The sequence below is a fragment of the Pterocles gutturalis genome, unplaced genomic scaffold, assembly GCF_000699245.1.
Source record: "Pterocles gutturalis isolate BGI_N339 unplaced genomic scaffold, ASM69924v1 scaffold50699, whole genome shotgun sequence".
Classification (NCBI taxonomy): Eukaryota; Metazoa; Chordata; class Aves; order Pterocliformes; family Pteroclidae; genus Pterocles; species Pterocles gutturalis.
In genome coordinates this window covers 20,566-35,234 of record NW_010130026.1, presented here as the reverse complement: position 1 = coordinate 35,234, position 14,669 = coordinate 20,566, and the positions used below count along the sequence as shown (strand labels likewise).

Here is a 14,669-nt window from a genome sequence, read left to right as displayed (position 1 = left end):
CACAAATATTCAGGGGCATAGTTGTGTAAGGTATAGAATATGATATTTCATAGAATACGTATGTTTATATGTGAATAGATTCTTCGTCTTCAGTTTCTGTGGTTTGAGCAATTGTTTTAATTAGGCATTTGAATGGTATCATGGTTGTCTTAATTTTTCTTTCTCTAAAAAAATCAAACATGCACAGTTGTTCAGTTTAAATTGTTATTCTTGTTTAAATGCAAAGGAAATGTGGAATATACTTGGTCAAATTAATGTTTCTACTTTAGGACAAAGATGGAGACAGAGCTGTCCATCATGCAGCCTTTGGTGATGAGGGTGCTGTGATAGAGGTTTTGCACCGAGGCAGTGCAGATTTGAATGCTCGCAACAAACGCAGGCAGACTCCACTTCATATTGCTGTCAACAAAGGTCATCTGCAGGTTGTGAAGACTTTACTGGACTTTGGCTGCCATCCTAGTCTCCAGGTAAAGTAAATATTAATGTAGATTAATTTTTTAGCTACTGAATTTTATGATTTGCTGTGTGCAGATGCTGTGTGTAGGTGATAGAAGAATAATGGAAAATAGGATTGAAAGGAACGGACCTTGTGATGTTACGTGTCCCAGCCTCTACCCGACATACGATCAGCTGTAATGAAAATGCTATTAAATCTGTTTGTTTTCTTGACAGCTGGATAGGCATCTGATTTGTTCTAGCCACTTGATGTTAATTGGTATTTTCACAGACTTGCTCTCCAGGTTAATTCCTCCTCTGTTAAATCCACAGCTGCTTGCTCCTTCCGCAAGGCACTGCTTTGCATTTTTTTGGCTGATGATACTGTGGAATGTTTCATTAAAATAAACCTTTTTTCAGAATTGACCTATTATTGATACAACTGTTGAGCCAGATTCTCTTTTTAAAGTTCAGCCTTTCATCTAAAAAGCCCTAATGCATAGGGCCTCAAGTGCCATAATTTCACAGGGAGTTTTATCTATAGTGAATGTGGTGGAAGCTGTGACATGAGTGTAACATCCTGTTAAGAATGTAGCGTAGAAACTTGCTATCAAATAGGCAGGCATCCACATTCTGCATGGGCTGAATGCAGCCCCATGCAGTGCATTAGTAAAACAAATCAGAAGGGGTAAATTCGAAGAGGTTTGCAATAGAAGGAAAAGGCTGTAACATCCTGGGCAAACCAAAATATGCAGTAATAAGACATTCACATCCTTGTTTTGCCATGTCAATAATTGGTGATTTTTCTGAAGCATATGTCCACGTAAAAAAAGATGAGCAAACTTGATTGAAATTATGAATATAGACGTTGTTTATTTATCTGCTTCCACCTGGCTTTATAGGTACTGTCTTGATCTTGGCTAAGGTTGAGCTGTTAGCCAGCTAACATCCATCCAGATGCTATTAGGATTTATTGAACGGTAGATATAATAAGGAGTCTGATGTGTTGAGCCCACTAAAGGGTGACTGTATATCATAGAATAATACATGATACATGGGTAGCCAAAATGGATGTGTCTGACTTTAAATTATAGAACTCTGAAAAATTCAGTACAATGGTGCTATGAAACTCCATCTGGAAAATATAATTGTCACTGAAAACAGTGAACTTTCAGATGCTGCATGTGTGCTGAGGAACTGTGATGTGCAAACATGAGTAGGCAATTGATTTGGTGGATGAGAGCACAGGGGAGTCAGACTGAGGCATGACTGGAATTTAACTGGCCAGCACTCTACTACTCAAGCCAATTTACTGTGTAAACAGGAACATGTTAGTCTGTAAACAGTAAATTCAGGAAATATGATCAATTAAATCAAATAAAAGCTACATAATTTAGATTTGGCAAACTGGTTCATACTGGTTCAAGTGTTTCCATATTCTGGCACTTTTTGTTTGGCAGTTTTTGATTCTCACTGTAAAGATTTGTTTTCGTATTAGTGTATTGCCAAAATGTTCAGCTCCTGTGTTAGTCAGCTTGCAGTTGAGTCAGTGTCAGTGACAAAAGGCTTTCTGACTTATATGGTGTTAGAATTTTACTGGAAGCATAAATCTAGAGAGTTTGCCTATATAGCAGCAAATAAGCTTAAACGGATGTGTGTTCCCACTGTTAGTCTAGGGCATTCCTTTCCAGTAAGCCATTTGGGTCCTTGAAGTAATGTACAAAATGCTTCTAGGAGTAAAAAGTATTTTTCCCTTATTTGGGATATTTGAAAAATAAAATGTTAAGCTAAAAATACAAAATCTTTCCCTGTTCGATTATGCACTAAAATATTTTTCATGTACCTTGTGTAATGTAATCTGGTATTAGCCATAACAAGTTTAAAAGCTTAATATTGCTTATGACATTGGCCTTTGCTTAATGGAAAATTATCTGCTTCAGTTAAAACAACAGATGTGCCTAAGTTTATGACTGCTTTTTATTTTGATTTGCTTTTGCTTTTATTCACACTGTCTTTTTGGTATTGTCTTTTATATGGTTAATTGCTGTCTCAGTCTTAACCTTCATCACTCATAATTCCCTGTCTTCCGCTTTCCTGGCTACTCTCCTCTCTGTTGCATTAATTTTTGTTGCTGTCCTTCTGTTACTCATAAATTTTAACGTGGGCATCAATTCCATCTGGATATGAGTCATGGAGAAGTTGATGTCTATACCGGTGTCTTTGGTACTGTCAGATGCTTGAGTTCTGATAGTAGTGTGATCATAGAAGACTGGAGCCCTGGGTGGGGTAATTCACTGGAGGGTTTGCAAAACCCAGAGCAAGATCAGAAGATAGCTTGCTCAGAACTCTGCAGTATAGCAACACTTTTGGGTCTGAAGGGCTGTTTTCTGTTTGTTTCCTGGTGATATTTAAGCATCTTTTTTTCTTTAATGTGAATGCATGTAAAAATTGATGTAAGCTGTTTCTGGTTTTAGGATTCTGAAGGTGACACTCCACTTCATGATGCAATAAGTAAAAAGCGTGATGACATCCTTGCTGTATTGTTAGAAGCTGGAGCAGATGTTACCATCACCAACAACAATGGCTTTAATGCTCTTCACCACGCGGCACTAAGAGGAAACCCTAGGTAAAAATTTATTTTTAAATGTTATTTTATCATTTGTAAAAGGAAAACAAGAGCATGGGAGGGTAGAATTATGGTATTCTTTCAAAAGATCCTTAAACCTGCATGCAATTATTTCTTAAATTTTGATATTGCTTAGATGTGTGGCTTTCTAATACTTGGGAAGCCATTATTAGAATGACATTACTAGTCTGCTCAGTTTAATGTTGTATTCACGTAACTCCAAATACCTGGAAAAGATCACATGGTGGCTGTAAAATTTTGCCAATAAACATGTCAATAAGTTAGTCATTAAGTAAGATATTAAGATCTGTAAAAATGTTTCCTGTCTTCTCGGATATTGAAATTGGGAAAGAGATTAGAGTTTTTAAGAAATATATATTTGTGAATAATTATTAAAGATGCCATGCAATTATAACATGATCTGAGGATTGTTGCATTAAATTGTATTTGTCAGTATAAGAAATATTTAATTTTGTTTTCTTAAAAGTTTGTGTAGAAGAAATTTCTTATCTTAGCTTTATATAGTAGCTTATCTGAAAAAGTTAAAGGCATAATTATTTTTGGTGCTAGCTGCATAGTATACAGCTACATTCAGTCTTCAGTTAAGATAGCTTTCAAAAACTATATTGTGTAGATGGAATGGAAAACTTGCAGTGTTGCTGGTTGTTTATTGCATTGTGGATAAATGGTATTCTTCAGAGCTGTCAGTCTAGCAAGACTTCAATGTGTTATTTGTGTGGTGGATAATTTGATATAGTTCCATGAAATAAGAAGTGTGTGTTTACTTGTTTAATTTTACTAAATTCTGCTACTTTTCAGTTGAGTGAAATTGGGCAATTAAGGCTGTATATTAATGTTTTGGAATAAAATCTGGGTTAGTCTCTTAGAACATAGCTATCAAGACTGATAATTAAAAAGTAAATGTAAGAACTTATGTATATGGAATGGAATCACACTTCACAAAATAAAGGTAACGGTTGGAAGTGTTGATAGGAACAATAAATGTGTTTACAGTTTTCTACAGTGCTCGTAAAAGGTCTGTAAGAGAACATGTCAAGGACCTAGTGAAGGGAGCTTATTTTTGGCATTCAGGATACAATTAATGTGGCTTCTCCATATTCACATAACAGCACTAGCAGGAGTACGGTGCCTACAGTTACCTAGGCAGGGTATGTTTTGTTAGTGTTTTGTTCTGCAATGCTTTCCTGAGGCTCTTGTGATAGTTGGTTTGCGTGATTGTGATCTCAATATGAGATGCAGGAAAAGTGTATGGGAAAAACAGCTCTTTGTAGGGATGCTGAAGATTTTTCTGTGGGTGAATGTTTTAGAAGCACCAAGCTTTTTCTTTGGAGGGATCCAAATCAGAGTTGACACTGGGTCAGATTGATGGTTGGTAGAATGTGAGGCATAGTGCAGTTTTTCCCAGAATACTTTATCGTTTACAGAAACTTTTTTGGAATAATAGGAAGATATTTCCAGTATTAGTGATATGAACCCTGTGTAGGTTACCCCCATACATGAGGTCTCACTTGCATCTAAAACAGATATATAAAGCTGTTAGTTACCTACTTTTTTGGTTGCAGTTATATGTGAGTACTTCTGAAGCATGAGTTTTTGTGGCTTCAGGCTGTGGTGCCTTATTTGGAATACAGTGCACTAAATTTTCCTTAAGGTCAAATCTGTAAATATGTTACTTCATAAATGTTATGTTCCAAAAGTTAAACATATATTCATATGGATGTAAGCATATATGCATATGTGTATATATTTATACTTAGAAAAATGAAATGCTGTGTGTGTCAGTATTGATGAAGTCCGCATACATCTTAATAGTTAATGATAATAAAATAAATGCCTGTGTTAAGTGCGTGGATACCACGATAAAGTGAAATAGGTTCCTATAGCATTTTTTACAGTTGATATCAAACAGGTATTTGGAACCAATTTCATTTTCAGTGCAAAACCTATTCTGCTGGTTTGACTTTTGAGCTTTACTACCAGTAGAGAGCTAGATGTCCAAGAAAAAAAGCCACACAAACTGTGCTGAGAAGTATATTTGAAAGTTGTTCGTTTTCCATATGAAAATAAATATATTCTATTTTAAACATTTGAATATTAGATAACTATTATACGAAAGATAGTGATTTATGTCAAATAGCTTACATTTTTCTCTCTTAATCTTCCATGACAGTTTGGCTGTGTTTTCCAGAAGTCAAAGTATAGTGTGTTCTGGAGATCATTCTATTGTTAGTGGAATATTTCTCCTTTTAATAATTTGCTTCTCGTCATACCTTGTGAATTTGTACAGAAACAGAACTTCTGTGTTTTGTACTGATGTATAATGTTGAAATGTAGAATGCTCATTTTTCAGTTTATGCTGTAGGTAGCTTTAAAGTTGTGCATGGGAGATAGAGCTAAAAAGAGATTTTAAATGAAATGTGGAGTGGTTATGATTTTATTTAATACATGGTTTCTAGTTCATGATTTTTAACTGAGTCAGTCATATTAAAAGTACTTTATTTTGGACTTCTTTCAAAGTACTGTGAACCTCAAAGCTTGGCAGAATTTGCCTCTTCAGTGTTAATGAGATTGTTCAAACAGAAAAAAGGAGAGCAAAATTTGAAAATACTGTACAGATTGGTTATTTTTGCCATGTTACCAACTCTTGGTTATGTTTGATCTGTTCGCATACCTGTGACTTGAGATTTTTGAGCTAAAGACATGACTGTGAAGTGTAGGCGTATTTTGTATCCGTTGCCCCAGTTAGTTTTAGATTTGCACTGTATCTTGTGGAGAGAGCTTTATTCACTGCAGCTAGCACCTTAAATAGACACTGCTTTTAGAGCTGACCTGAGTTTGCACATTCATATGACTAGTTTGTCAAAGCAATAAATTCTGCTGGACTTGAAATAAAAATAAAAATATGGGGTAAGATCTACATTTTATATATTGCTGTCCAATAGCAAGGAGTAAGTCATCTTTATATTCCTAAACTAGCAAGGGGGAGGTGGTGGTTTAAAATGGAATTGTGATTTTTTCCTCATGGTTGCCTTATTGTTTAGTAGATTTCTCCTTGGTTTTAGATTGCAGATGGTTTGAACTGGTGGGGAGTGGAATTTTGACTGTAGCAATTTGAGAGGTGGGGTTTGTCACCTCTATTTAGTGTTAATGAGTGTGTCAGGGATTTATGTGCTGTGTTGTCGTGAAGAGACAAGTTGTGAGGTAATGTAAGATTTGTGCAATTATTTTCTAAACCAGTAAAAGTGATTTTTTTTGCTTTCATATTTGCAGTTCTGACGGTAAGTGTAGGTTGAAGCTTAGTTGAAGCTGAATGCAAAAAAAGCATGTTCCCAAAACCTCTTATTAAAGTATTATGTCAGAAAATGCTTTGAAATAATACTTCTGTTCAGTTTGGTTTGGAGAAATAATATAATCTCCGTGAGCAGACCTATGCAGACCTATAATTAGATGGCAGATTAGCCTGTAGCTGTTGAGGTCAGTGACAAATTTATTATCTTTAAATAGCAAATAATATGCCCAGCAGGTACAAGATGGCAAATACAGTTCCTACCCTGTGGAGTTTTCCTCCCTTATGCAATTAAAAAGAAAAAAGGGGGGAGTTTTTTTTAGGGGTCCCAAAAGGTAGACCTGTTCTACGTTACCAGTATTTTTCATGATTGCTTCCTTTTTATCAGATTTTTTTTGGTCAGTTCTGGTACAAAGGGCAGCAGGCTTGAGGAAAAATACAGGAGACAAATCATTGGAAAACGTGTTTATTTCACTGTTTACCTTTCTTCTTTATAAATGTTGTAAGAGGTCAATTTTCACTGAATATGGACAGGTTATTAAGCACTAGTAGGTATTTATTTACAAATACAACCTTGAAATTTTGGAATACAGAAATTGCTACACTCCTTGTTACCTCCCATCTTCAAGCTGCCTAGAATAATTGAACTCAGCTGCAGAGAGGACTGCATAATTACTCTGAGCAGCCTTAGTGTCCAGTTTTAAAAATACAAGAAATCCTGTAGTGATCAATGCATAGCTACAGCTGGTTGAAGGGGACCAAATCCATTGAAGAGGTGATTTGGTTCCATTTTACCAGCTTTAGCAAAGCATTGGAGTGCAGGAAGGTTATAAGTCAGTAACACACTTTTAAATACGTGAACAGTTCACAGGGAACATGTGGCTTTTTGCTATACGTTTTTTTTTCTAGTGAATGCAAATTTAAATTACTTAACTAATTCGGAGACAGCAAAATGGAAAGCTGTGTACCAGAAAGGCCTGAGCAGTATCCAGGTTTGTTCCTGCCTTGAGTATTTTCTTGTGGCTCTTTGGATGAGTCTCGATATCAAATTATAGCTACAGTTTTAATTGTTTTTTCTGTCTGCAATAATGAAATTCTAGAGTATTGACCAGAAACTGTAGTCTTACAATCTCTGCTCATGTAGAGCTCCTTTGACTCGTTATGTTAAACTTTCCTGGGGAAGAAGGCTTCAGTTTCTCCCCCGCTCCCTCCCCCCCATTAATTTTCTGGCAGGTTCCCTTTTGCAGCTGCTTTAATGCTGTAGTTGGTTAGCACAAGTATAAATGTCAAGTGCTTTCAATTCCATTACTATATTTCTAGTTAGTATTAATGTTTTAGGAATGATTATATAATGTATCAGGATTGATTTTTTTTTTGTCCTGATACTATATGTAAAAATATTTAATACCAAAAAAATACAGCTTTTAAAGAATTACTTGGGGTTGCATCTGATTTCTTCTGAATTAAGGTCCTTAATACATTTGTCCATGCTCACATAGCTCTTTATATGCTGAATTCTTCTTGAGCTTTGACTGCAGTGGGAAGTAGGGGGCAACCTTAGTTCAAGCTGTTCACTAGCAGTGAGTATGTCAAGTATAGTCTACATCTGTTTGTTGCTTAGTCTGATGCTGGTGAGAAGATTTATGTAAATATATTCCCAATGCTATGTGTCCTAAAAGCAACATAGCAGGTGTGTCGCTTGGATTTAAGCATTAAAGATGGCTATAAAATTAGTTTCTATTTTTACCAGTTATACAGGAACTGTTTTACAGATACAGCTGCTCAAGTGCTCTTTTGGATGGCAATACAGTTTCATGTACTGGCCATATCGGGACAAAAAACGGCCGTGGAAGAAAAGCCGTGTAGCATTTGATAATGTCAGCATCTGTTATCCCTGTCAGTCACACAGTTGAAATGTTTGAGTTGCAACTGTGTCAGCAGATGCCCAAAGTTCAACATGTGCTCAGTTAAAATTGAACAGCTGATCTAAGTGATGGATGTGACATTTTAGAGTGACTGGATGTGTATTCTTAGAGATATGCTAACATGAACTAGCAGGAAGCAATGTCAACATATAATTTTAACTTTTGTATCAGTCTGAACTGTCATTTTGTTTCGGAATGGCATTGCAATGTTATACAAAGAAGACAAGAAAGAGCACGACATGATGAACTGTTATCAAAAACATAAATGTTAAAAATTTGGTCTTATTAATTAGTGGAAGACAAAGCAATTGGTGGTGAGGACAGGAACTCTTCAGGGAAAAAAAGTAGATGCTTAGCAATTAACCCCTCTGCAAAGCTGTTGCTGATACCAGATTGCTTCTGTGAGCACGATCAGGTTCAGTAGCATTGCTCCATTTAGAAAAGCTGCTGTGCTTTGATTTGTTTCCCACTGTAAACCAAGTTTTAATTTAGATGTTAAGAAAATAGTCTTTATGCCAAGATATCTGCTTATAAGAGAAATAGCTTTAGAACAAATATTAATATTTTAGTTAAGAAAATGGTTCTGATAAGATAATGTTTCTTCTTGTATATATGTTATTCTTTAGTTTCAGGTAATAAAAATAGCAGGCGATGCATAGTATTAGCTATTTGAGAATTATGTGAGTATTTAAAAATAAGGTTCTCCATCTAAAAATGGTGCATTACTTTTTAATTTTTTTTTTTCTTTCTCCCAGACATTTTATCAAACACACTTAGAATCTGGGCCAAGTGTGCCTGCTTATCATGGACATATCCTATTTAATAACTGTTTTTAGAAGGCTGCTGTCATGAATAGTAGTGGCTGGATTGGTGAGCCGGGAGGTTTTTCCTCATATTTTTCCTTGTTCCTGTATTTCATGTTGGGTGTCTTTACTTAGGGATGGTATGCACTGGTAATACTGCTTTTAGAACTTGAAACTTGCAGGACTGTTTCTAATGTAGTTTTTAGAATTTCCTGGATAATACAAAGTCATACTTTCATAGCCAATTTTCTTCAATTTGGATTTAAAACTAATTCAGCTTATTTGAAAATAGTATTTAAGATAACTTACCTTTTAGGCTTTAATTGTCGTTTGTGTTTTCATTTAGGAATCTGTCAATAGCTTTAATCCGCTGACTAGCAACTGTGGCCTAGAAATCTCTGTATTGTCACTTTCTGTGCATAAACCTGACGCTGCACTTTGTATCGAAGAGCTCAGTGAGCATAATAAGTGCTGATTTGGAGAAAATTCTAACTTAAGTCTCATATATTAAATTACAGAAGTTATCATACTCAATTATTTTGGCTATTCTTTTCTCTAAATCACAGCCTTAATTTATTAGCTGTTTCTACTTGTGTCTCAGTTGCAACCTAGTAGATTAAATATTCTATGGTAAATTAAATTTAAATACTATAATCTGAAGTACACAGAACTGGCTGTAATTAATAGAAAAATGGTTTGTTTTTAATGAGATATGTTTTAATAATTAAGCTTTTAAGATTAGTTTAGGATCTGTTAAGTGAGGTTTACTGGTAATGACAAATTTTGCAGCTATGCTGCAGTCTTAATTGGTGCACTTCACGGGTTCATTTCCAGCCTTGTTTTGAATTCTTTGTTTACAACTAATGTTCTGCTTATCAGCTGTTGACAGTCCTTCCTACCCACTTTTATACTCACTTAATTTAATGTTTTGTGATTTGTTACTAACAAGTATGAGTTATTTTGGCAATACCAGCTGACCCCTAGCAAGTTAATTTGTCACATGAATGTCATTCAAACAAGAGGGAAACCTGTTTCTTCCAACAGCTGTTTAGTTTCCTCTTACTGGTCGTTTTGTGCCTGCCAAAAATACATACTTCTTTACATTCCATAGCATTGTATGTTCATATGGGTACATAAAGAAGTATGTACTCCTAGCAGGTACACACAGAGTTGCTTAAATACCTGTCAGATGAACCCGAAGAGTATTTTGCTGGTTTCTATTGCTGTCATTAGGTAAAACTCAGGCTGACAATTCTTTGGAATAACAATGTTATGATTAACTGATGGTAGAAAATAAACTTATTATTATAACTGAACTTTGCAATGCAATTTACCTGCACAGTGGCTTAAAGCCAGTTATAGTTCATTGTTCTGGGATGGCATGGACATTAGAAGTGCTTTTCCAGATTTTTGCAGCTTCTTGCTATTCATTCTGAGTGAACACGTTTGAGTGGAGAGTTGAATCACTGGTAGCTTTGCAATGTGTTTCCTTGGAATTCAGAGTTGTATTCCACTGTAAAAACTTCAGCTTCCTCCCAGGTCTTCTAGCAGATTTCCATGCTGGTGTACGGTTTGCATCTAGTGTCCTGAAGGGAAGTATAGACTTGTCTAATATGGCAGTTATAAACTTATTTTCCTACCCTCCCCGATTCCCAATCCTATGCATCTTGCATCCCATCCAGTATTCTGCAAGCTCTTTGCAGGTTTATACTTATTTCCACGGCAGTTCAGAGTGGTTTGAAAAAAAATAATAACAGCACATGCCACTGGTGATCCTGCTTATCATAAAGATGATGACATTGAATTAAGAAAACAACCTCTAACTGCTGTGACAGGCTTTGGATTGTTAGGCCGAAGGTCACATGTGAAAGCTAATACCTATTCAGCACTTCAGCAAGCGGCTTTTCTCATTTTTTTAAAATTGGCACTCACCTGCTTCAGTCAAAATCTTGTCCACACTTGAAATACTTACAACAACTAAAAAAAATACAACAAACCCTCAAAAAACCAAACCCCAAGTTTAACCCTGTTCCATCAGACTCTGTGTGCCTTGGTTTGGAATGGTAGTTAAATATTTGTACAGTAAAGGTTTGACTTCTAAGGGGCTGTCAGATGCAGCTTATGGTTGCTTAATTTGTATTTTAGGAGTTGATTTGGGTTACAGTAAAGAGCAAGCTTTGTCTTTACAGCATTAAAAAGTAAATTTGAAATAAGTTTAACAATTAGTAAATGAAATAGTTGTAAGGAAAGCTGAGAGCAGAGGAAGTAAGAATTTCTGCAGCTCATGACAAAAAACCTAGTGCAGCGGATAGAGAGCAAATCAGAGTGTAGCAGTAGCTAGCACAGTACTACAAGGAGAAACAGCAATGCAGCATTAGAATCACAGCAGTCACATTCCAGTTTTTAAGTAGGTTGTTTTCATGAGATAAAGCACCTTGAAAATTTTGCGTACTTATTTGAGAACTCAACATTGCACTGCCACACTGTTTATTAGATTTTCTTTTTGAAGTTGGTAAATTTTTTTTAGTTGTGCATAGGAAGATAATATTTCACTGAATTGAACAGTCAGTTAATGGCATTGCAATATTTGAGTTTAAAAAGAACTCTGCCTACCAAGCAAGTTGGGGCTTTTTTTGCTATGAAATTTGGACTAATGTTGTTTTCTTTCAACCTGCTCTTTACACTACAAATGCTTGGTACTTTAACACACTCAAAATTAAGCTGTTCCCAGAGTAGAGGGATTAATACAACAATAAAAAAACCATTCTAGTAAATAAGTTATACATGCAGAAAGTCATAGGCATCCTTTAAACGTGCAGAATAATGCAGCTCTCCTGATGTTCTGTTACCTGTAAGCTTAGTTTCATGCAGCATTTGCAGTTGGAAGAGAGGTAATGACCTAGAGACACATCAGCAGCAGCCATCTCATCCTGAGTGCTCTCTCACTCTATTCGCTGAATCAGCTCTTCATTACATGGGAGGGGGAGGCAAGGGGGGGCGAATGTCGGTGCATACAGTACCTCACCACGTTAAATAGATAAAATTTAAAAGGAAAAAAAAAAAGCATGAAGACAGTGCCTAATTGGCACCTGCTGCCTTTCTTGGAATGCTAAAATATGGATGATGTTGTATAGAAATTATACCTTATGTCTGCTGGATTGAGAGTTAAGACTCCAAGGATAGATGCTAGGAAGCCAAGGGAAGGTGAACTTAGCCCACTGTCAGATGAAAATAATCACAGGCAAAAAGAAAAAAAAAGACCCAACAAAAAAACCAAAACCAAGCCCCCACAAGTTGGAGTCGCTTCCAAAAAAAAAAAAAGGCACAGAAAAAGGCGTGATCGTCTCCCCCCGCCCCGGCAAATATTGGTTTCTTCTAGTTCCTTAGATATTGCACTGCATCTTTTCTTGCTTGAGGTTATGTTTCCAGGCTTAACTGTAGGCAGGTCTGTGTTGAAGCTACTTTCCATCTTCAGAGGTCAAGTCTGCTAGCGAGGTCAGGGCTCCCGCACGCACACTACAGAAGACACTAACGGTATTTCCCACTCAGAGGGCACGAGCAAAACTGTTACGGCTTTATAGGCAGCTAAGCATTTGAAACATGCACTCCCAGGCAAACAGGCTCTCTTGTGCCTCTCTCTTCCCTGACCATATTTAGTCAACCATTGCAAAAAATAGTCTCTCAGCTGTCGATTGTCGATCCAGCAGCGCAGGGAGCCTCTATCCAGCTCTCTGCCTATTGATTGTGCAGCCTGCACTTCCACCGCTGCTGAGCCATTTGTCCCCAGGTTTTTTTAGCACTGCCAAATAAAGCACTCTCTCGTGTTTCCAGTTAGATTTCCCAGGTTTTCACTGAGCTTGCGCTGCTACTAGTAAACCCTGATGAGGTTGTCACTATACTTAGAAACATTGCAGCGGGGAGAGGGCAGAGAGGGGCGGGGGGGAGGCAGCCCTGCTAGTAGTAAGGCAAGGACTTCATGCAGATATAGGATAATAAATATCCTGCGCTGCCACAGCAGATTGTGTAACCTGGTTTCTTGATCAGTGAAAAACGCCATGAGTAGCAACATGCCGTTTAACATGATGTCTAAGCGGCCTTGTTCTACATCTAGTTTTAAGTTTTCAACTGTAAATCATACTATTATTTTATAAATAAGAAGTTGATGCCAATTTGTGGCACCCCCATTTCCATATTCAAATCAGGTTAGAAATTATTTTAAAAACCTTTAATTAGTAAATTCATATAATTCTATATTATTATGTTTAATTCGGTAGTATTTTGTTTATAATGCTTAGCCATAAATTAATTTTAAAAAAATAAATGCACGTGTACATTAGGTGCTTCTGTTCTTTGAAAAAACTCAAATGTTTTAGATGAAAAATTGAAAAAAAGAAATCAAGTGCATCAAGCTCAGTCCATTAATCTGACTTTCGTGTGTACAAAATTGGCCTATAGCAAGACTTATAACTACACAGTCAAATATGAAAGGAGGGATTTTTGTATTCATAGAGAGTATATGCAATACTTTCTTCAGAAAATAATAAAGTAACTGAAATACAGCCATTTAAATACAACAGTCAGGAACCCGGATGCTTCAAGAATTTGTCTGTGTTTTTCGGACAAAATCCTTTGTTATTCAGGAGCAAGAAGAGTGAAAAAGCTGAAAATCTGTCAATCTGAAATTAAAAAAAAACCTGATTAAATGAAAATGTCATCTCAATGAATATTGATGTAATTAGTAGGTACTAATATATTGAAGTTCAGTACTGTAGGGTAGAGAGTGAATTGGGAAGTCCTGAATGGACCACTATCTTGGATTTATACTTTCCTTGCTTCCTCTTTTTGTGTTGACTTTGTCCTGTGCTTGGTAGTTGCTTACCCTGTAACTTCTGTTGCAGTGTAGCTTTCTCATAAAAAGTCACGTTTTTTAATTTCTCTTCAATTTCACAATCATACACTGAAGACAAAGTTGTTGGGTAAGATCTATGCTAGTAGCAGAATACATTTTTGTGAATTCCATGTAAATTTATATATCCCATTGTTACTTTAGTTTAATGTATATTGAAATACATTTTTTTGAGTACTAAGTTATTTGAAAACCTGAGAGACAGAAAGGACACAACCTGCCTACTTAAAATTGTTCTAACTGAGCCATCCGTCAGATATGAAATATTAAACTTGAATTTCAAGTTACAGTGTGCTAAGTAATGCCAGTCTAAGGTATGAATCTATTCTTTGTTGCTTGTTTCCTGAGGGATACTTCCTTCTTAGTTCCTCCAGCGTAACTCCCTGTGCTGCACAGCGAGTGTGGTGTGAACCAGAGCAGGGAACTGATTTGGCTTGAAGATGTGTGCTGACGTGCACTTAAGATCATATTGTTGCCAAAAATAGTGCTGTCCTGCTCCTGTGTTACTTCTTGCACTATGTTGGTACAAATATTTCTTTAGCTTCACGGTGAGCAGGCTCAGAGTACTATTCTGTATGAGAAATAATCCAACAAAAAGGGGTGACTTTTTAGATGCTGTGTTGGGACAACTTCTGGGTTTGTTTTTTCTTTTTGAGCAGGAGACAAG

General features: G+C 36.3%; 1 protein-coding gene across 1 annotated transcript in view; it reads left to right on the top strand.

The window, feature by feature from the left end:
• Positions 1-269: 269 nt before the first annotated feature.
• The window catches only part of LOC104466598 (E3 ubiquitin-protein ligase MIB1), a gene marked incomplete at both ends in the record, with an annotated part of 33,942 nt that continues 19,542 nt past the window's right edge, over positions 270-14,669 (top strand). The window contains 2 exons of the mRNA XM_010080080.1: positions 270-467; positions 2,910-3,061. Coding sequence (XP_010078382.1) covers positions 270-467; positions 2,910-3,061 — 350 coding nt within the window. The remainder of the gene's footprint in view (positions 468-2,909; positions 3,062-14,669) is intronic.